This window comes from Hemitrygon akajei, chromosome 8, assembly GCF_048418815.1.
Source record: "Hemitrygon akajei chromosome 8, sHemAka1.3, whole genome shotgun sequence".
NCBI classification, from domain to species: Eukaryota; Metazoa; Chordata; class Chondrichthyes; order Myliobatiformes; family Dasyatidae; genus Hemitrygon; species Hemitrygon akajei.
In genome coordinates this window covers 90,160,013-90,184,645 of record NC_133131.1, presented here as the reverse complement: position 1 = coordinate 90,184,645, position 24,633 = coordinate 90,160,013, and the positions used below count along the sequence as shown (strand labels likewise).

Below are 24,633 nucleotides of genomic sequence, written 5' to 3'. Positions count from 1 at the left end.
GAAATGTTACCTAATAAAAATGATTTACAGGATGGATTTGAGTTACTGGAGAGGTGGACAATCTTTTAAAACTTGCAATTTCTTTACTAAAAGGAGAAATGTAGCTTTTGAACAAAGTACAATGACTTTGTCCACATCCCATACATTGAACAATTGTTTAGAGGACTTGGTAGATCTACTTTAAAAATAGTGAACATCCAGCATAGTGCTAAAAGTAACTCTGAGTGAAATTTGGAAAGAGCTACTCATCCATAAGGTTGGAGTTGTATGAAAATAGGTTTGTGCGGTTTTTTTGTGATTACTGTTCTGCATTGATGCAGAGAAACCAAGTAGTGGAAAGTGGCAGATATCTACTTTGCACAAAAATGTTGTGAGTGTAGGCTGCTGATGAAGTTGAGAGACGAAGCCATCTGCTCTGTTATCTCTTATCTCTTCTAAATGTAGCAGTTCATGTTATTAAATATATTCTCTCTACAGTCCCTGATAAAAGTATCATAAAGCTAGCTAGATAGCACTTTCATGCTATAAACTCCTTTTACACAATCCCTAATGTGTCACAGCCATAGAAACCAAAAGGAAACACAGGCATGTTTATAAAGAGACTGAGTAAAGGAGGGCCACAAAAAATAAAGGTTTTTTTTGTAGAAATTGATAATGCTATGTCGTAATTTGTAAGCCTATGTCTTATGCACATGTCAGCCTTGGATTTTACTCAACGATAAATAAAAGTTAACTGAGAACAAGAGAAAGATTACGACAAATCACATATCCCACAGGGAATGACTCACATAGTATTTCACTGTTGGTATAGATTTTTTAAATCATTATACACAATGCCTGTACTACTACATTATCTGGAGTTTGAGTCAGGCCAATACTAATTTTTTATCAACATATCTGTTGTATTGATAAAACTAATTATTTCCTCCTTCATGGCATTACCTGCCCAGCTTGGGCATCCCCACTCCGTTGCTGACAAATCCTGTTTTATACCTTTGTTAGCCTTGACTATTCCAATACTCATCTGGCTGGTTTCAAAAATTTCAGCCCTGCAGAAACTTATCCTCATTCATAACCCTGTCTGCCTATTTCTGTAACCTTTTCCAACCAGATATTTCTCTAAGAAAAGTTTGGATAGGTACAAAGATGATAGGGGTAAGGAAGGCTATGGTCCTGGGGCAGGTTGACGGGTGTAGCATTTTAAATAGCTTGGCACAAACTAGATGGGGCAAAGGGCCTGTTTCTGCGTCGTACTTTTCTATGACTCTATTGCTCTATCTATATGCTGAGATATTTTACTAATTTGAAGGTGCTATAGAAATGCAAACCTCTGTGTGCTGTTCAAATCTGTGGAATGAGACATGAGTTCAGAATATTTTGGCTCAAAACTGAAATTGCAGAAGAAATAAAACTACATGAAGTTCACCTGTTCAACATATTAATTAGCTTTTGTTTAAAAAAATCCACTGTATATTAACTGTACTACGGCCGTTAGAGTGCACAGCAGTCAGGCGTGTAGGCAAGTAGCTTCAGCTGGAATAATCAGGCTTTGCATATTTTCTGAGGTTCACAAATACCATAATGCTTATCTTGTGGTCAGCTCAATAGGTGGGATTTTTGCATTTGATATCTGGAAAGAGGCTGGAAGGGACAGGCTTTTGGAGTTGGGTATCTGGGAAGGGGGTCAAAGTGACAAACAATTGGAATCTGAAGAAGCGGTGGGGCAGAACCAGCAGCTGGAATGTAGGGAATCAGTGGAGAAAAGGCAGTGGTTGTACTTCAGATTGATTATTTTTTACTTTTCGTGATCTGGGTCTGGCAAGGGCAGCATTTCTGTTGCTGCTCCTTAATTACCCTTGAGATGGTGGTGGTAAGCTAGCTATTAAATTGCTCCAGTTCTTCCGATGAATTGGGATGTATGTAGATATAATTGCCTTGTGGCAATTAAGGGCTAGTAATTCTTTCCAATCCAGTATAGAATGTAACTTGGAGGGAAACCCGTTAATATACTGTTATGAATGTACCACAGCTCTGAGGGGCCGAAGGGTGCGGGACCAGCCCCCTCCTTCCGGAGAATCGCAAGATCGCTATTAATTCGGGTCTTGGACCCAGGAAATGAGAGACAATGCAACGGATTTGACCATTGTTCTTAGAGACACCTGTGTGAATTGCAACTCTATAGTACGTGCCAGCTATCAGGGACAAGGACACCCTCAGGCAATGTGGGGTGGGGATTGTATCACCCTACCTTGATTGACATTTACAAGTCTGCCAGTCATGATAAAAAGGAGACTGCAGGAGGCAGTACTCCAGCGACGCACCAGACGGAGACACCATCGCTCATCGCTCCCGTAAGGACGGGAAGCTGTTCGGGAGCCACGTGTGATTTGGTTCCCCTAGCTAGGGAATCGAGTGGCTGATAACCCCGAAAAGGATTCCGAACTGACAACGGGGAACTCACGTTCCCGATTCCACGATCTGAGTCCAATAGGCTGGCAAGTTTATTTTCTCTCTCCAACACGTGGGCCCCAGCGGTCTCCGAAAGGTTAAAAGTCTGCATGAACTTCAGAGACTTTGATATTTCCATCGGACGATAGTTTTACCCCTAGACAAACGATAGAGCTACTTCGTATTGTTGATTATTACTATACCCATGCTTTAGATTGAGTATTGACGACGTATATTATCTGAAGTTTGTATTAACCTTACTTTTGTGCCCCTTTATAAATAAAAACGTTTAAAAATGGTACCATCAGACTTCAGCGGACCTCTCTATCTTTGCTGGTAAGTGACCCAGTTATGGGGTTCATAACAATGCCTTCTGCCCTGTTTTATCTATGTGGGTGTGGTCTTGGGTTTGGGACGTGCTATCATAGTCTCTCATACGGCAATGCACTTTCCAATTTGTAAACACAGCATCCATTATGCACCAACGATGGAGGAAACAAATGCTAAGGGTCAGAGAAGAGGCATCTTGTATACTTTGTCCTAGAGCTTCTTTATAGTTTTTTGAACATTTAAGCAGGCAAGTATTCCATCATCTTTCTGACTTGTACACTATGGGAGGGCTCTTGGAGGCCAGGCAATGATTCAGCAACAGCAGGATACACAACCTCTGGTCAGCTCTTGTAATCACAGTATTCATGTGGCTGCTTCATATGAGTTTCCGACCAGTGATGGACCCACAGGATGTGAATGACGGGAGACTCAATACTGGGGTGGAGTTATAGTTTTGGGGACTACTTGAAGGATTTAGGATATGAGATGGATGAGCATTGTGGGTTTGGGTTGAGGAAGTGTGGGAGGTGTGATTTGAATCTCAGGAAATGGAGATTAGTGATTTACAAAGGAAGATGGGCATAGAAACTCAGCACAAACAGAAAATCTGCAGAGGCTGGAAATCAGTACATAGAAGCTCAGCACTTTTGTTGGATGATGTCTTGCTGCAATGTGAATACACCAGTTAAAGCCATCTCCTGCGTGCATGCTTTTTAAAACAAAACAACGTGTAGTTGTGCACAGTCACAACACTGATGATGTTAGTGCAACACCATTCAACTGGCTCCTGTACACCCTTTTGTCACTATCTGAAATTCTGGCAACAGTGCTATGTAATTAAATTTTTAGGTTTAAAGCATTCTAGCACTGTTGTATTCTACTTTTGCAATATGATTTAATGTATTTTCTCACCCTCTGAGTAAAGCTCTATGCCAACAATGCACCTTAACTTACTCTTAGTGAGGAATTGAAGAATACTTAAGTGATGTTTCATTTTCCTTTGGGTGAGAAAGGTGCATGACGTAAAGCACTTGCCATGTAACACAGATTTGTGTGAAGTCAAAAGCTGTACAGTTCAGGAAGTTTGTTGTTAATTCCATCCTGCTTATAATTAAACAGGAAGCACACATTGTAGGGAGTTGCATATCAATGTTTGACTTATACTCAAACAAACTGAACCCTTAGCAACTCTAGTTAAGTCCGTGACAATTGCATGATTAGCATGTTCCTGACTTCTGAACATGTACAGTGAATTCTGGTTAATTGGGACACATCAGGACCAGTACACTTTGGCTCAATTAAGCAGCTGCCCAAATTAGCTGAAATTTCATACAAATAGTTACAAAAGTATAAAAAAGGCAAACTAATGTTTAACTGAGTAACAAATCATGTATTTAAATACAGTTCAGAACAAATTAGAACTCTATCAATACTACTACAGTATTATGAAAGTGTGGATTAGTTTCCAATAGTTATCAATGGGGGAATTCATCCATTGTATGCTGTTGTGTTCATTTCATTGACTGTAAATGAACAAAATCAGCACAGACACCTAATGTAGATAATCAAATGCCTTCAAATAATGTTTTTGACAATTGTATATTCCAAATCTTTATATTCATGACAATATTCAAGATGACTGTCAATACCTTCACATCCTTCTTAGCTCCTAACTTGCTGAAGTAATAAAATCGTTTCATTTTCAGTCCTAGCTGTACCTGTGTGGTGAACTATATATACCTGTCTGGACACGCCCCTCTGCTGACTGCTCCTGTGGCTCCTCCCACAGACCCCTGTATAAAGGCGATTGGAGGCACTGCTCCCCCCTCAGTCTCCAGGATGTTGTGTGATGGTCTCTTGCTGCTGATAGTGCTCTCTTCCAGTGAATAAAAGCCTATCTCTCGCCTCATGTCTCCGAGAGTTATTGATGGTGCATCAACCTGGCAACTCCATTCCTAAATGTTTGAAACCATGGAGAATAAAACAGTTCTGAATTGTCTTACTGCTTATTTCTTGGTTCCTTAAGTTTGTTATAGCTGGGAGGAGTGGTGATGGGGGTGGTAATGGGGACGAGCTCCCACTACCTATTAATTGCTCTCAAATAGCCTCTGACAGCCTCTGAGCTTCTGGCCTTCATGTGTTACTAAGCCCAGCGGAACTGTTTCTGCTGACAAGTAAAGGGGCAAAGGTGGGTTACTGGCGCCCTAAAGGCAGTTTCTTCAGGCAGATCAGCCATGGTTGGCAGCTCATCTAGGAAAAGGAAAACTCTGATCTCAAACTTCTGCTGCCTTCTGGCTATACCCTCTCATGGGGAAGGCTCAGGAGTAAACTCTGAGGGGAAAATCTGGAGCTGGCGTCCCTAAGGCAGTCCTACATTGAGTTCTATGCTGACTGGCAACTCTTGCGACAGTGCTAGTACCAAACTGTATCGGCCTCTGCTGTTCCATTGGGTTCACCAGCTTGCTCATGATATCGTACTGCCCACGCTTTCATATCTAGACAGCTAGAATGCAATATCCATGGTCAACTCTGACCAACGGAGGCCTCAGGTTATTTCTTGCCAACTATCAGTGGCAAAAATCATTGCTTTTTGAACACAAACGCATGCAACTGGCGCTGGTTAAAAACTGCTTGCTCTAAGTACAGTGTGGTGTCTGAAGGCCACCAAAGTGCACACGTTTGATGCCAGCTAGAAACTGTTTGGCAACAATATCCTGCCCAAATTATGTGATATAGTGTCCCAGATAAATGAAGGAAACCCCAGCTATTTTCTCGATTAGTTTTTGTTCGTTAAGAGTTGTCCCAAATAAGCAGTTGGCCCGATTAACAGATTGCACAATTAATTGAAATCCTCTGTAATTGCAGCACCCAATTACATAATACGCTGGACATCACGTGCATATCTAAGACATCTCATTTTGCTATTAGGCTCAGCCATGAACCTATTGACAAAGTTCAGCTAAGCTAAGCTGAGGAGCTGGGCATATATCACACTTCCCCCACAGTTTCAGCCCAGCCTTTATTCTTGAATCTTGTGCCGTCCTATCATGTTAGCTGTGTGCTGAGCTGAATGGACAAAATAAGTACAAGTAAAGAGTTTATTTTTTAAAATTTTAATTGATTCAATCTTTTAAACAATTTACATTGGATAAATGCATTACTTTTGCATTTATTCGACAATATATTTTAAAATACATTTAAATCTAAACCAATTATTTTTAATTATTGATTATTGGTAAAATTTACATAGAAACAAAGAAAACCTACAGCACAATACAGGCCCTTCGGCCCACAAAGCTGTGCTGAACATGTCCTTACCTTAGAAATTACCTAGGGTTACCCATAGCCCTCTATTTTTCTAAGCTCCATGTACCTATTCAGGAGTCTCTTAAAAGACTCTATCATATCCACCTCCACCACTGCAGCTGGTAGCCCATTCCACGCTCTCACCACTCACTGTGTAAAAAAAACTTACCCCTGACATCTCTGTACCTAGTTCCAAGCACCTTAAATCTATGCTAAAACTCTCATGCTAGCCATTTCAGCCCTGGGAAAAAGCCTCTGACTATCCACACGATCAATGCCTCTCATCATCTTGTACACATCTATCAGGTCACCTCTCATCCTCTGTCGCTCCAAGGAGAAAAGGCCGAGTTCACTCAACCTATTCCCATAAGGCATGCTACTCAATCCAGGCAACATCCTTGTAAATCTCTTCTGCAGCCTTCCTATGGTTTCCACATCCTTCCTGTAGTGAGGCGACCAGAACTGAGCACAGTACTTTAAAAAGGATCTGATCAAGGTCCTATTTAGCTGTAACATTACCTCTCGGCTCCTAAACTCAATCCCATGATTGGTGAAGGCCAATGCACCATATGCCTTCTTAATCACAGAGTCAACCTGCGCAGCAGCTTTGAGTGTCCTATAGTCTAGGACCTCAAGATCCCTCTGATCCTCCACACTGCCAAGAGTCTTACCATTAATACTATATTCTGCCATTATATTTGACCTACCAAAATGAACCACTTCACACTTATCTGGGTTGAACTCCATCTGCCACTTCTCAGCCCAGTTTTGCATCCTATCAATGTCCTGCTGTAACTTCTGACAGCCCTCCAAACTATCCACAACACCTCCAACCTTTGTGTCATCAGCAAACTTACTAACCCATCCCTCCACTTACTCATCCAAGGCATTTATAAAAATCACGTTGGGTAGAGGTCCCAGAACAGATCCCCAAGCACACCACTGGTCACTGACCTCCATACAGAATATGACCTGTCTATAACCACTCTTTGCCTTCTGTAGGCAAGCCAGTTCTGGATCCAGAAAGCAATGTCCCCATGGATCCCATGCCTCCTTACTTTCTCAATAAGCCTTGCATGAGGTACCTTATCAAATGCCTTGCTGAAATCTATATACATCTACTGCTTTACCTTCATCAATGTGTTTAGTCACATTCTCAAAAAATTCAATCAGGCTCGTAAGGCACGACCTGCCTTTGACAAAGCCATGCTGACTATTCCTAATCATAAATCCTGCCTCTCAGGATCTTCTCTATCAACTAACTAACCACTGACGTGAGACTCACTGGTCTATAATCTCCTGGGCTATCTCTACTCCCTTTCTTGAATAAGGGAAAAACATCCACAACCCTCCAATCCTCCAGAACCTCTCTCTTCCCCATTGATGATGCAAAGACCATCGCCAGAGGTTCAGCAATCTCCTCCCTCACCTCCCACAGTAGCCTGGAGTACATCTCATCTGGTCCTGGTGGCTTATCCAACTTGATGCTTTCCAAAAGCTCCAGCACATCCTCTTCCTTAATGTCTACATGCTCAAGCTTTTCAGTCCTTTGTAAGTCATTTATCATTACAAGCATTTAGAAAGGTACTTGATCGCATTGTTTGTGGTTGCTATTGGCCTAGTCACAACTCTTGGACCCTCCGAAGCATCAAGGGTTCCAGCTCCATTGGACCTATAGGGCTATGAAAGGCTACTGTCTTTGGAAGAATTGTAGTAGGATGAGTATGAGGCATGGGCTAACCAAATACAATCCTTCCAATAAATGAAACTTATTAGTAGATAGAAGGAAACCATTTCTGCTTACTCGAGAACCTGGGAGCAGGGACAGGGTCTAAAAATTCAACCCTGTCCTTTCACAAATGAAGCAAGGAAAGTAGTTATACAGAAGGTGGTGCGCTTTGGGAATTCTCCTTCGCAAACAATAACTGATACCTGGTGTAATGCTAATTTCATATCTGAAATTAACAGGTTTAGATAATAAAAGGAAGTCAGGCAAACGGGGAAGGAGGAGGTGAGATTAATTAGCCTTTGGCTGCATGGTAATGCAGCAGTTGGTGCTGATGGGTTGAGCTTCTGGTTTAAGATGGCACTAGTGAATCTCAGTGACTTCTGGCTGGTGGCCAGCAGAACAAGGAGAACAACTAAATACTTTGCTAATCACTTTTTTATTCTGGTAAACGATCATCACAAATTGGAAGCAATTTGATGTGGCAGAACACAGATGAGGCAAGACAGCAGCAGACCTGTTGCTGAGAGCAAGGAAGACCCAAGGTTTGATTGAATTAAGTGCCGAGCTGCATTGGAAAGGTCAGGTACAGGCTGAACCAAGACAGCAGGGTACAGGCCCCAGAGTGTCTCAAAGTGACTGAAACCAACGTTTGGATGACGATTTAGGCACTGGGCCAAAATGGCGAAGTCAGCTACGGGCCAAACTGTGGTGGTATTGAAGTGACTGAGACCAATATTTGAACAATGATTTAGGTGCCGAGTCAGATTGAAAAGGTTAGGGTGTTGAGACGTGAGATGAGGGATGGGCTGGTTCAGCTTGTTGCTAGGCTCTGCGCTAACCTAAAGGTTTGGCACTAGACTCTCTGCAGACTTCAATTCAGAATGCTATTTTCTTGTCTTTCTTGTTTGCATGTTTTGCTTGATTTTCTCCACACATTGGCTGTTTGACGGTCTTTTTTTATGGGTTCTTTTGCGTTCCTTTGTTTCATGGCAGCCATAGGAGACAAATCTCAGGGTTGTATAATGTATAAATACTTTGATAATGAATGCACTTTGAACTTTGGAACTCTGAGCTCCCGTAATCTGGGTTCAGCTCTGACTTCTGGTGTCTTATGTTGGACTACGCACTTTCTCTTTATGACCGCACCTTTCCTTTGGCTGCTTCACTTTCCTCCCACATTCCAAAGACAGGTCGGTGGGCTCATTGGCTCTGTAAAGCACCCATAGTAAAGGCAGGTTAATAGCTAAAAGAATCAAAAGGCCATTAATGGACATGTGACAGGAAATAAGTTGCTGGGGCACAGTGAAATAAATCAAGTGGTAACGTGTTCAATAGCAGTGAAGAAAATAATTGCAGATGCCTGAAATCTGAAATAAAAATAGAAAAATACTAGAAATACTCAGCAGCATCTAAGGAAATGGAAATCAAGTTAGACCTCAACAGTTAGTTAACTCTGTTTCTTGTTCCTCTAAAGTTCTTGAACGTGCAGAGCATTCCTCTGCTTTCATAATGGGAACCAACATGGACTTGTTACGAATGAGGAGCAACTCTGATGGGCACAAGGGTGCAAAGTCGCTCCCCCCCTTTTTGAGAATCACAAAATCGCTATTATTTCGGGTCTGATACCCAGGAAATGAGAGAGATAAACAGCTCATGTCAGTAATGAGAGAGAGACAACGCAGGGATACACAAAGGTTGGAATGTCTCCTATTGACAAAGACAGAGATTACTGCTATTGTCTCTTGAAGAAGGAATTGTGTATTGAGTACTATTCTATTCATTGAAACCCCTCAGGGGGCAACCAGAGTGGTCTGGTTGAGGGACTGCATCATCCCAACCTGATTGACACCTGAGACCCTGTGAGTGAGGATAAAAGTAGGGTCTGGGGAACACCCCTCAGACGCACCAGGAGAGACGCTACGAGACCGGTGGGGGCTTGTGTGTGTGTGTCCACCCTTGCCTGGGTGACGAGTCCTCCATGGAACGGTCTAGCTAAAGGACAGAGGGGTCATACGTGAATGGCCACAACAACAACGGATCAAGATCGTAAAAGGAAAGTCGGCAAGTCAATAGCTGTTACTCTCTCTCTCTCTCCAACAATTGCAACACAGTGATCAACAACTACCACAGCCTGCATGAACCAAACTGAACTTTATATTTCCATCGGACAATTCATTATCCCCTAGACAATGACAGAGCTTATTTCTTATTGATTATTATTATACCCGCACTTTTAGGTTTAGTTTTGATGACGTATATTATCTGTATATTTGCACTGATATTATTTTTGTGTATTTTTACTAATAAATACTGTTAAAAATAGTATCATCAGACTTCAACGGATATTCCTATCTTTGCTGGTAAGATACCCAGTTACGGGGTTCGTAACAGACTTGATGGGCAGAATTACCTCCTTCTGCATTGTAATAAGTAGTAGGTCTCTGTGGAGCATGAGCCCCTATTGCTTTTTCCTATTTGCTTCCTTCCTATAACCAATGCTTTTCTCTGTCCTTGGGAACTTCAGAGCCATTAAGAATCAACTACATCATGTATATAGGAGTCACTGTGCCAGGGTAGCAGATTCTATTCTCTGATGGAACTTAATTTACAGTTTACAATGATGGACATTGAACTTGAGATTGGCACTAATTGCTGTTACATCAGAATAAAAGTGATAGGCCCAGAATCAAAGACAGGTTGAAAACCATATCAAATATCTAACTCCATTGGGCAAAGAGTAGCTTGCAATATTGATAGTTGATAGGAAGGAGGAAATCAGTGCTCATCCAAATATGTCAATGTCATGTTTTGTTGATGCCTCTGAGGAAGCATGATGCCTGCACAGGGATCCCAGGTACGCACCTGATGTATTGAAACTAGTGCCATGCCTCTTTACTGCAAATCAAAGTTACTTCTCCTATATTTGAAGGAAACTCTAGGAAATTTGAAATGAATAGAGTTATGGTTAAAGTAACACATAGCATTTAACCAACTTATTTAAATATCACATGATGCCATATTCTTCTAGGGGTTCACCCTAGCATCATTGTCCTCACACATGACTGAGTTTGGAACAGAGCTAGAGGGATCATAACCGAAGCAAGTGGAAATATCCTGAGACAATCAAAAGTTGTAACTGGTTGTTCAAGTCACCAGACAATTGAGGATGTACGAGACACAATAATGGGACCTTGGTAAAGTAATCCATTTTGTGGACCAAAAAGGTATTTACTATGCATTAATATTAAAACTGAACCTGTCTATGTTGAACTGCAAGAAACATTCCTATAGATATTGAAGTGACACGATGATGTATCTATTTCTAATGTATACACCCAATCTATTCATTTTAAGTAATCATATCATAGAAGAACAATTAATTAAGCTAAGGGAATGCAATTTTTTCAGTTCTAGCAATGAGTACAGTGTCAGAGACAAGTACACAGTGGAGAAGGCCGAATTGAATAAGGAAGACAGTTAACAGATTGAATCCGTAATGATTGAGTACATGTGTGTTCAGTGTAGCTTTGTTTTCAAAGAGGAAAAGCAATGTGGCGTATTTATTTCCTACTTCTCCTCCCTCAATTCTATTCAGCAAAACAAGTGGGACACCTGCCCCGACACTTCCTCCCTCACTACCATTCAGAGCAGAACAAGTGCTACACCTGCCCCTACACTTCCTCCCTCACTACCTTTCAGGGCCCCTTCCACATGAGGCGACACTTCACCTGTGAGTCTGTTGGGGTCACATACTGTGTCTGGTGCTACCAGGGTGGTCTCCTGTATACCAGTGTGACTCGTCATAGATTGGGAGAGACCGCTTTGCCGAGCACTTATGCTTTGTCCGCCAGAAAAAGTGGGATCTCCCAGTGGCCACCCATTTTAATTCAAATTCACATACCCATTATAACGTGTCAGTCCTTGGCCTCTTCTTCTGTCATAATGAGGCCACTCTCAGGTTGGAAGAGCAACATCTATTCTTTCTGAGTAACCCTCAAGCTGATGGAATGAAAATTGATTTCTTGACCTTCTGGCAATTCCCCCCTCTTCTCCATTTTCCATTCCCTTTTCTCTCACTCACCTTATCTCCTTACCCATCCATCACCTCCCTTTGGTGCTCCTCCCCCTTTCCTTTCTTCCATGACTTTCTGTCCATTCCTATCAGATTCCCCCTTCTACAGCCCTGTATCTCAATCAACTTCCCAGCTCCATTTCACCCTTCCCCTGTCCCAGTTTTACCTATCACCATGCGTTTCTTCCTCCCCTTGCCCCACCTTTTAAATTTACTCTTCATCTTTTTTTCTCCAGTCATGATGAAGGGTCTTGGCTTGAAATGTTGACTGTACTCTTTTCCAGACATGCTACTTGGCCTTCAGATTTCCTCCAGCATTTTGTGTGTGTTGCTGGCATATTTATTTGGTATATAAAGAGTTCATATGGTATGAAAATTAATGATGTGAATATATGACTTAAGATCGTGTATTGTTGTGCTTTGCTGTTAGACCAGATTAAAAATAATCAACTTTGTTTAGCACTCCTGGATACCCTGGAGATATAATGGAAGTTGGAAATTACCAGCAATCCCAGTATAGCCTGAGGTTCAAGATGCACCTCAGAATCGGTTACATGATGCTTTCCGGAGAATTCATGATTATATTTTGACTGTATTGTTATGCTATCAAATTTGCATATATCATTTGAATAGAATTCAACATTCAAATGTCTTTCACAGGTGGATTCGAGAAGCTGTCAGACCGTGGTTTGATGTTTTAGAATAGCTTACCGTTCTCTCAGCTATGCTTGAAAAGCAATCTATTTGGAATAAATTCCAGTTGTCTTTAACACATGAGATAATGGTTCTGCTAGAGGTAACGTCTTGACATCATTTCACAAAAAAAAGTATGAAATCCAATTAAATATGCAAGAAAGGTACCTGTGAACATTTATTTAATAACCTTGTTAAAAAGAATGTATTAACTAATAAATAAGTTACAAAATAAATCTAGTGTGACTTCCTTAATGTAAGAAAATTAAAATTTTACTCTGTGCATTAAATTTATTGATATATGCATTATTTAAATAATATTTAAAATTTAAATAATTGAATTTAACAATATTAAACAGGCATTTTTGATATCTTTTTTTATGCAGATGTACAGTTGTGTTATTGGACTCACAAAATTCACAATTTACTTAACAGTCTCATTGAACATATAATTGGTGAGAATTGGTATGCTCATCTGAGCACAAATGCATTGAGAAGTGTTCTTTCCATCTTGTTTCTCCACGCACACGTATTTGTACATTACGGATTGTAAATGTACCATGAACTAACATGAATGGATAACATTTTGAAATAAAATTTCACCCACTATTATATATTAAAAATCATTTTTAAGAATGATAACACGATGAAGCTGCATTGATTCGGCAGTTTTTTTTTATCACAATACACCTTCTTCTGTTAGTGTCTAGTTCTTCATCTAAGAATCAATTTATTTTAAGTGACAGAAAATGACTTCAAAACTATCATCCAGAACAATTTATTTGTGATAGCTCTTTTAGACCAATGATCAATTTCTTTGTAAATATAAAGCTTATAAAGTATGTCTATTAGTGCTCTGGTGTCAAACAAAGAAATAAATTTGAGAACTACATTCAAGACCTGGAAAGCAGTGGCAATTAGAGTAACTCAAATAAGTGATTACAGTGTATTAAGGGCATTTGTTGGTGCTGACTCCTGGCACAACTTTTGAGCTGTTAGGTCAATTTTAGACAAATTGGGACGACATCAGAATCGATAGAGATCCCTGCTGAATATGGTTTGTGTGATATGATAGCTGTAAACAAGAAAACTAACCTCTGGTTTGAAGGCCTGGTCCACAGGATTCATGTGCTCCTGGGCTGTCTTGACGGACATACCAAGGTACCAACTGACAGCGCCGCCATTTGTGTGTTTTCCACCTATTGAAAATAATACATAATTAGTTATATAGTATTTAACTAAGAAATGAAGAAGTTGCATTTATTTTTAAGTCAATTATTTAATTTTCATTTTCCCATAAAATGCCTTCCAATCTTGTACCTTCTTCCTTCTAAAGGTGGAACTACTTGGAAATCGGATTTGCAAGGAAAGATCGACTTGGGCTTCTTGGCCTCAAGCTGATGTGAAGAAAAACTTTAACATAAAAAACTAAATTAAAATACAGTTGAAAATTTACCAAAAAGATTAAATGCAGTGTTAGAACTGATATGAAGAAATTCTTCTTCATATAAAGCATGATTAATAAGCTATATCAAGTTGTCATTCTTAAAATGGATTTTTTTTATCTGTATGTTTTAAAAATTTTATTCCAAAATATTATCCATTAGCTATTTGCAGATTTACATACAGTAATGCACAATCACATGGAATAACTTTCAGATACAGATGCAAGAACAAAAGCTTCAGTATTTGAAGGCTTTTCCATTTGTTGACTGTTCTTTGTATGAAGGATTTCTTGATAATAGGACAAAATACATATGTGAGTCTGTTTAGGAAACAGTTGGGTATTACAAGAGAGGAAGCAGAGTGATGTAGAGAGACATGTTAAGACTTTGCAAATAGCTAAATTAACATGGGTTTTCTTTATTCATAATGATTCTATAATCCAACAATTACTGCAACATGCAAGGTACAGTAATTTGCTGCTAACATTCTCTACTAGTAACCATTTGTAAGACTGCAGAAGGTTTTAATGATTGTAATAGCTGCATTGTTTGAAGAAGTTGGAATTAAGAATCCACTGTCTTTCCCCTCCCATATCTGGACAGACACAATGTCCTGGTAATATCATGATTTTATGAATATTAAATACTTTGCTCAAGGACCCAATGCAATTATCGTGCGGGTGTTACAGTATTTCTTCCAGTTTTCCTCTCTGCTCACAGTGTGATCAGAATATAGCTAAATTTGTGGCAATGGCTTTAATGAGGTTAAAAAAAATGCAAGGCCATGCAGAATAGTTGTTTTGCCCCCTGTACTTTGTTTTGTCTTGCCACGTGGTGAAAATGATGTTCATTGTGCCTCTCCATGGAATTAGTGTGGTTCAAAAAGCAGATCTACAACCTTTGGGATCAAATCTTTGAGGAAGATACTTGAGAAAACACTATCTGTAACAGTCCACCAGGAGACATGGCTCTGACTACCACAGTCAATTTGTCTCCTGGATTCTTTGAAATTTACTGGAATATCCTCCTCTTCCAAGAGGTTATGGATTTATAACTGAATTCCTCACTGCAGAGTATTAGAACTTCAGTGAACATGCTATCTGCCACCTGTGCCTTTTTTGACTGTCTGTAAGTGAAGAATAGTGTCAAAGCAGGATCAGATCCTCAATATGGATTTTGAGCTCTGTCGTGGGACAAAGTTACCAGGTAGAAAGGAAATGATTCAAGGATGTCCAGAATCTCTTTATAAACAACTTTCATGACTTCAGGTCTTCATTAATGTGACCTCAAGTGGGGGAAAAAATATTTTGACTGACAAGGAACTAGGAATCAAAGCATCAAGGCCAAATAAGAGGCCATAGTAAATGACAGGAAAAGTATTTCACCTCACAACCTACTTACCTACTATGTTTGTACTTGCATCAAGCATTTACTGTCCCATGCATAGCAAGTCTGTGGGTCTCACATAAACCTCATCAGCCACCTCAGAACCTACAGAAATGCAGTGGAAGCAAGTCATCCTCAAACCCAAGGGAGTGACTCAGGCAAGAGTTTTGGCTCACAATCTATTTGTAGGTGTTTCACTGAATAAAGCTATGGTGAGTACCAGTCTGGTCTCCTGAGTCCATTTTCCAAAGCAAAGAAGAGCTTCTGACTGTCCTCCTCCTTCCACGGAACAAATGCATTAGAAACTCCACCAAGAGTTTGTGGGGAAGAAATTGAATTTGCCCAGGGAATGAATGAGCTGCCTGACTCTCCTGTTTGACTGACCCCAGCCTTCTCCATGCCAGCACAATTTCAACCTTGAGCAGCATACACAAAATGTTGGAGGTACTCAGCAAACTCATCATCTATGGAGGGTAATACACAGTCAGCAGTTTGGTCCAAGACCCTTCTCTTTCTATTGGTACATGCATTTCTATTGGTACATGGCTTTTAACAAGAAATTTCATTGGCTGATCCGTAAGCTTTGGTCGGATAGAATCCAGGATGAGTAATTCAATGGATATCATACTGGCTTTGTGGTAAGAATCACAGGATGATAGTTGAGGATTGTTTTTCATATTGGAGGCTCGTGACCAGTGATGTGCCACGTCCTCTCCCGTTGCTTGTCAGGGACCAGAAGACAGAGCTTCAGAAATAGAAGGATGTCTCTTAGAACAGAGATGAGGAGGGGTTGAATCTGTGGAATTCATTGGAGGCCAAATCATTGGGAATATTTAAAGTGGAAGCTGATAGGTTCTTGATTAGTAAGGGTTTCAAAGGTTATTGGGAGAAGGCAGGAGAATGAGGTTGAGATGTATCATAAATCAGCCATGATTGAATAGAGGAGCAGATTCAATGTACTGAATACTTATTAAAGTGGGCACTGAGTGCATGTTCATGGTGTTCTGTTGTTATAGCCCATCTACTCACGGTGGTCAGCAGCACAGGAGCGCCGCAGGGAACCGTACTCTCTCCGGTCCTGTTCACCCTGTACACATCAGACTTCCAATATAACTCGGAGTCCTGCCATGTGCAGAAGTTCGCTGATGACACGGCCATAGTGGGGTGTGTCAGGAATGGACAGGAGGAGGAGTATAGGAAACTGATACAGGACTTTGTGATATGGTGCAACTCAAACTACCTGCGTCTCAATATCACCAAGACCAAGGAGATGGTGGTGGACTTTAGGAGATCTAGGCCTCATATGGAGCCAGTGATCATTAATGGAGAATGTGTGGAGCAGGTTAAGACCTACAAGTATCTGGGAGTACAGTTAGACGAGAAGCTAGACTGGACTGCCAACACAGATGCCTTGTGCAGGAAGGCACAGAGTCGACTGTACTTCCTAAGAAGGTTGGCGTCATTCAATGTCTGTAGTGAGATGCTGAAGATGTTCTATAGGTCAGTTGTGGAGAGCGCCCTCTTCTTTGTGGTGGCGTGTTGGGGAGGAAGCATTAAGAAGAGGGACGCCTCACGTCTTAATAAGCTGGTAAGGAAGGCGGGCTCTGTCGTGGGCAAAGTACTGGAGTGTTTAACATTGGTAGCTGAGCGAAGGGCGCTGAGTAGGCTACGGTCAATTATGGATAACTCTGAACATCCTCTACATAGCACCATCCAGAGACAGAGAAGCAGTTTCAGCGACAGGTTACTATCGATACAATGCTCCTCAGACAGGATGAAGAGGTCAATACTCCCCAATGCCATTAGGCTTTACAATTCTACCGCCAGGACTTAAGAACTTTTTAAAAGCTATTATTAATGCTTTTTGAGATAGTGATTTAGATGCATATCATATTTTTTTACTGAGTTAAGTATTGTATGTAATTAGTTTTGCTACAACAAGTGTATGGGACATTGGAAAAAAAGTTGAATTTCCCCATGGGGATGAATAAAGTATCTATCTATCTATCTATCTATCTATTTAGAGATGATCTTTTGCACATCATAGCTGTAACATGTGGTTACTTGAGTTACCCTCACCTTCCTGTCAGCTTGAGCCCGCCTGGCCATTCTCCTCTGACCTCTCTCATTAACAAGGCATTTTCACCCACAGAACTGCCGCTTACTGGATTTTTTTTTTTTTTTTTTTTTTTTTTTTGCACTGTTCTCTGTAAACTCCTGAGACTGTTATGCATGAAAATCAAAAGAGATCAGCAGTTTTTTCAGATACTCAAACCACCCCATCTGGCACCAACAATCATTCCACGGTGAAAGTCATTTCTTCCCCATTCTGATTTTTGGTCTGAACAACAACAGAAACTCTTGACCATGTTTACTTGCTTATATATATTGAGTTGCTGCCACATGATTGGTTGTTTCGCTATTTGCATTAACAAGCAAGTGTATACGTATACCTAATAAAGTGGCCACTGGGTGTTTATAAATGATATGGATGAAAATGTAGCTGGGATAATTAGTAAGTTTGGTGATATAATGGACAGTGAAGGCTATCAAGGTTACAACAGGATCAAGATCAACTGGGAAAGTGGGTCAAGGAATGGCAGATGGAACTTAACTCACCCAAGTGTGAAGTGTTGCTTTTTGGGAAGTTAAACCAGGGCAGAACATACACATTGGTAGCGAGTGGATGGAACAATCAGACAGATTAAGTGGAAGAGCTCAGAACAATTAAATTTTGAAGGCATTTGGACAAGTGCATGGACAGAAAAGATTTAGAGGGGAATGGACCAACTGAAGGCAAATGAGACTAGAATAGACATCTTGTTTGATATGGTCACATTGGACCAACTGTCCTGTTTACAAGCTGTATAACTTTATGACTATAACCTCTGCACGGTCCCTTGCAGAATAACTTCCTATTCACTAAGTGACTCTACTAATCAAATATTGAAGAGCTCTTTTTTGGGTAGAGTCAAGCCAGCTAGACTTGCCTCACTTAGTTTCTCAAAACAGCAATTAGTTTAATATATATCACTGCAGTATTCATGACTTTCCAACAGGCTGGCTGTTGCTCATTCCTACCAATGAAATAACATTTTTAATGTGTATTAATTTCTTCAGCAATATTAATTTACCTTGGTATTACTTTTGAATTGGTGCGGTACTATAACACAAGAATCCTCCAAAAGGGCTCACTACATGACTGTGATTTGTTTGCTGAGTGAATAAAATATGAGTTTCTAAAAAAGTCTCCTTCCCTCTAAGCTTGATTTTAACCCATCCTCCTGAGTCATTGTTATACAAGAAATAATCCTGTGGCAAACTGATAAGAATTACATCAATTCAGTTGCTGACTTTATCCTAATAGACCCATCAAATTCACAAATGGAATGAAATCTGCCCCTAGAATATTGAATCCAAAGTATGGAATCTTTATTAATGTGTAACAGTAACTGTGGTTTTAGTACCTTCATTAAAATAACATGCAAAGAGCCTTTCAACATTTTATGCATTAATTTTGCAGTGAGTTAAGTTTTATCTGTGCAATGATATAACAAAATGAGAATACACCTGTAGTTTAGAATTATCACAGTTTAAGTTTCACAAGAGAAAAATATATCAGCTTGCCAATTTGCTAATTTTTGATTTACAAGCCCGTGAACTTTTAAGCCCCTTGTATACTGTACACTGTCATAATCTAGTCCAGTGAAATTTCATTGAAAACGTATTGCTATCACCATGCCAAGTAAGATTATTGTATGTAACCAAAGCTAAAAAAACTTTCATTAATCAATTTAATACAATCATTAAAATAAAATGCTCTTCCCCCTCAATGGTCCAGATTTCATGAGAATGCAGTTTGATTATTTATTTTCAGTGGTATGAATCCAAAGAATTACAGTTACCAATAATTTGCATAATAGACATCAGTCTTCACTTTTTCAGTCAAACTCTTCACCTATTAGAGCCTTTTTTTTAAGATGCAGATTTACTAATCATAGAAAATGGCCATTTTGCCCATTACAACTGTGTTGCTCTTTGAAAGACCTTTATATTTGATTCCCCTGTCCTATTCTTCTACCACAATTGCTAATTGAGAACTTATTAATTCTGTTTTGAACATGTAATGTAGTGAATTCTTAATGAAATGATTTGCTGTGTAGAAATGATCTTTGACTTACCAATCACTTTAAACCTGAGACTTCTAATTACCAAACCCTTGTCAGCATAATTGTTTCTTTATATCTGCTCTAGTCAAACCACTCATAATTTTGAACAACTTTATCCAAAAGCATTTCCATGCTAAGTGTAACCCCATCTTCTCCGTATTTCTATCTAATCAAAGGTCTTTATTCTGTTACCATTCTAGAAAAGCTCCACTTCATATTCTCTAAGGTCTTGTCATGCCACCTAAAGTCTAATGTCTGGAACTGAATCCATTATTCCAGTTTAGACCTAACTAGTGACACACAGACATGTTGTATATAGCATGGCCGCTACACTCCATTCATCTATTTGGAAAACCAAAGGTTTTCACCATTTCTATCAATCTGCCAAGTTACTTTCAAGATTTGTGTTCACACTTCACCAGCTCTATTTTATGTGTTTTCCTTAAAATGTTATCATTTATAATCATTTACATAGTAAAGCAATTTTAGAATATACAGATTTGTACAGAATATAAGGTGCCTGTAAAAGTATTCACTCCTCATTGGAAGGTTTCATATTTTATTGTTTTACAACATTGAATCACAGTGGATTTAATTTGGCTTTTTTGACACTGATCAACAGAAGAGGACTCTTTCGTATCAAAATGAAAACAGATCTCTACAAAGTGATCTAAATTAATTACGAATATAAAACACAAAATAATTGATTGCATAAGTGTTCACCCCCCCCCCCCTTTAATATGACACACCAAATCAACATCGGTGCAACTAATCATCATTAACTTTGGAAGTCACATAATTAGTTAAATGGAGATCTATTTTTGAAGTCCTGTGTGCAGTCAATGTGTTTCAATTGATTGTAGTAAGAATACACCTGTATCTAGAAAGTTCAACTGCAGGTGAGTCAGTATCCTTGCAAAAACTACACCATGAAGACAAAAGAACACTCCAAGCAACTCTGTGAAAAGGTTATTGAAAAGCACAAGTCAGGAGATGGATACAAGAAAATTTCCAAGTCACTGAATATCCCTTGGAGTACAATTAAGTCGATCATTAAGAAATGAAAAGGATATGGCACAGCTATAAATCTGCCTAGAGCAGGCCATCCTCAAAAGCTGAGTGACCGTGCAAATAAGGGCTAATGAGGGAGGCCATCAAGAGATCCATGACACCTCTGGATGAGTTACAAGCTTCAGTGGCTGAGATGGGAGAGACCGCACACAGCAACTGTAGCCCAGGTGTTTCACGAGTCGTAACTTTATGGGAAGGTGGCAAAGGAACGCCACTGTTCAAAAATTTCACATGAAAACTCGGCTAGAGTTTGCCATAAGGCATGTGGGAGTCTCTGAAGTCAGTTGGAAGAAGGTTCTATGGTCTGATAAAACCAAAATTGAGCTTGTTGGCCATCAGACTATACACTATGTTTGGCATAAGCCAAATGCTGCATATCATCAAAAATACACCACCCCTTTCATGAAGCATATTTGTGGTTGAATCATGCTGTGGGGATGCTTCACTGCGGCAGTCCCAGAAAGGCTTGTGAAGGTAGGAAATAATATGAATGCAGCAAAATATAGGGAAATCCTGATGCAGTATGCAAGAAACTGCAAATTGGGAGAAGATTTTTATTCCACAAGACAATGACCCTAAGCGTAAAGCCAAAGCTACACAGGAATGGCTTAAAAACAACAAAATTAACGTCCTGGAGTGGCCAAGTCAGAGTCCATACCTTTATCCAATTGAGAATTTGTGGCTGCACTTGAAAAGGGCTGTTCACTCTCAATCCCCATGCAATCTGAGAAAGCTTGAACAGATTTGTAAATAAGAATGGGGAAAAATTGCAGGGTCCAAATGTGCAAAGCTGATAGAGACCTATCCACATAGACTCACGGCTGTAATTGCTGCTAAAATGCATCTACTAAATACCGATTTGCAAGGGGTGAATAATTATGCAATCAATTATTTTGTGTTTTATATTTTTAATTAGTTTAGATCAGTGGGTATCTATTTTCACTTTAACACAAAAGAGTCTTTTTCTGTTGATCAGTGTCAAAAAAAACTAAACTAAATCCACTGTGATTCAATATTGTAAAACAACAAAACATGAAACCTTTCGGGGGGGTGAATACATTTTATTGGCACTGTACACAGCGGATTTTCTAACCACAAGATGCTGGAGGAACTCAGCAGGCCAGGGAGCATCAATGGAAAAAAGTACAGTCATTTCCAGCGTCTGCCGATTTTCTCTTGTTTGTGACTTTTTATACTATAGCTGATTGCTCCTTAGTCGGGAATTAAATTTACATCTGATTAAGTAATATAATTCAAAATACCTCTGGATTGTTAGGTATAGGTGACACTTTTCTTTCCATAAAAAAAAGCAAATGGCTGTGCAGGAAATGAAAGAGGAGATTTGTTGTTTAGTGCTTCGTATTATTTAAACAAGATGGATAGCAAGCCTGAGTTTTACAGAGAGAGAAAAAAAAGCAGAATTGAAAGTCAAATAAGGCTCTGAGTTTAGAACTAGTGAATATACATGGGTTCATCCATCATGAGAAGACAGATAAATGCTTTAGCCATAAAACTACTCTGACAGCAGTGCCCCATCTATCTCAAGCAGATGGACTTAATAGTGGCCAGTCTTTCTACCAACAATTGATATGCTCATTCATCTGGTTCATAATATTACTTTGTACTTTCTCGTAAGGATTCCGACAGAGAAGTCCAACAGACTATGTTAAGAGATTAAGGGTTAGAGCTATGAGAGGTTTCTCATCAAATTCCTACAGTGTGTTTAGATATCTTTTGGGAAGGCCTTTGCCATATAAATGCAGTCAAGAAGCAGGTAGCAGCAAGGGTAAGAGAGGGAAATCATGGCTGGTGGAAAGGAATGAGGCTATCAATTTTCTACAAAGGGTGCATACAGGTGGTTGAAACTTGGGAGGTGGGAACATAAGGAGGAGTAGCAAGGAAGGGATTGTTGTGATGGAGAAGAGCTTGGTGAGGGAATTTTCAGCTCGAAGCAGGTAGATTCATTTTAACAGACAGAAACATACCTGTACCCATTCTGCTTGACCCACAATCAGCACAATAAATGCACTCATAAGGTGATTCTGGCTCTTAATGTCCTTCTTCATCAGGACATTCATGTTTCTAGCCTGAATGTGGCACCACTGCAGATCCATTACAAAACCAATTATGTGTTTGTCTTCTGACAGCAATCACAATATTTTCATATAGAAGCTATTATAAAGATTAGCTTTGTTTAAAGGGCCAATTTGATTGTAATGATCTACTTTGAAAATTTAGCACTCTTCAACTCTGAGTCACAACTCCATGAATAAGTACTAGTTAGGCAGACAACACACTCATATTGCTATATCAACTTTACAGTGAATGCACCTCAAGTATGCAAATGAGAATTTAAACAGCTTGGACTAATCAAGCAATACATATTCACAAGACAGCGAGCCAAAGAGTGCTAACCAACTATATCATCATACTGAACTGTTCAGTTTATCTGTAAATGCTACATTTTGAAGAAAGAAACCAGTTTGTATGAGAAGTCAAAATTCTTGCTGCATGTTCCACTATTGTGTTTATGAGTTCACTAATGGCTGTGTGTTCCACCTGAGATCATCTGGCTTGACATTAATAACGAACTGAAATTAAACGCTTCCTAAAATCAGAACCTTTTTAACATGGAGAATGAAGAAATTGCTTCATTCGTAAAATAATTGTAAAGAAAAGCACAATAATTAATCGAAATTAAGCATGAGTTGAGTTTAATGCAGTCAGATTATATTCCATCTGATGGTCATTTTTACCTGTAATTATTGCAGACAGGAGGGGACTCACAATCCTTCTCCTCAAAGAGTGTATCAGGACAATCACGCCCTCCGTTTGATGGTAATTGAATAATGATACGATGGCGGGATTGCTTTGCTGTGTTTTCTTCTCCTGCAAGTAATGAAATATCACAACAGTTCATGAATAAGGCTTAGATCCTGCACTGTGTACAGATTTAATAAAAAAAACTTTAACTTGCAGATTGCCTTTTTGTACACACAACTAGATAAGGAATTAATATTTTAAATCCAGGGCGATGTTCAAAAGAGTCATTGTGGAGGATTTTGATTGTACAGGCAAGGAAACACTGTTGCCAGTGGCAGACTGATCAATAATCAAACAAAACAGAATTAAGCAGGTCAGACAATATTCTGTGGAGAAAGAAAAAATGGGTTACAATGGCTGACCTTCCATCAGAACTGTCCAGTTTTGACACAAAACAGAATAGACGACAATCTGAAATTGGTGAATTCAACAACGAATCCCAGGGGCTGCAACGTACCTAAAAGCAGATGAGATGTTGTTCCTTGAGCTAACACTGACCTTCATTACAACCTTGTAGGAGACTAATGGGACAGCAGAATGTAAATTAAAGTGTCAGGTGACTGGAAGCTCAGGGATGCTTTTGTGATCTGAAGATAAATGTTCTATAAAGTGGTCACTTAATCTGTGTTGTTTTTTTCTGATGTGCAGTACAGCACAAAAGTCGTAGGCACCTTAAATTTTCATATTGTTTCTGTTTCCAGTTCTGATCATGGATTTTTGATGTAAAATATTAACAGTACTTCTTTTTCCACAAATGCTGCCTGCCTTGATGAGTGTTTCCAACATTTTCTTTTTCTGAGTTCTGGCTTAACTCTGTTTTCCTCTCTACATAAGCTGCCTGACCAGTGGCATATATCTTGTTTATTTTTTTGTTTTAGATTTCCAAAAACTTCTGTGCTCTGCCTCTCTCAATTCCAATATGTTCTTTTCCTTTTCTTTTAAATTAATCGCCAATTTGCCCTCTTTCATCCAGTAGCAAGATCCCTTCAAAAGCATAGCGTCACTTGGATATGCTTGGCCTCTCATCAACACATTCCTCCTGTTTGCTCCACCTTTTCCCCTCGGTGAAATCAAAAGCATGTTACTTTGCTTTTTATTTCTCCAGTTCAATGGACAGGTTATTGACCAGAAATATTAACTCAATTTCACTTTCTATAGAAG

At 39.5% G+C, this 24,633-nt stretch overlaps 1 protein-coding gene across 1 annotated transcript in view; it reads right to left on the bottom strand.

The window, feature by feature from the left end:
• The window catches only part of LOC140732044 (thrombospondin type-1 domain-containing protein 7A-like), a 547,816-nt gene that overhangs the window by 75,497 nt on the left and 447,686 nt on the right, over positions 1–24,633 (bottom strand). The window contains exons 14-15 of the mRNA XM_073054149.1: positions 23,406–23,538; positions 13,674–13,777 (exon numbers count right to left, since the gene is read on the bottom strand). Of these exons, the coding sequence (XP_072910250.1) occupies positions 13,674–13,777; positions 23,406–23,538 (237 nt within the window). The remainder of the gene's footprint in view (positions 1–13,673; positions 13,778–23,405; positions 23,539–24,633) is intronic.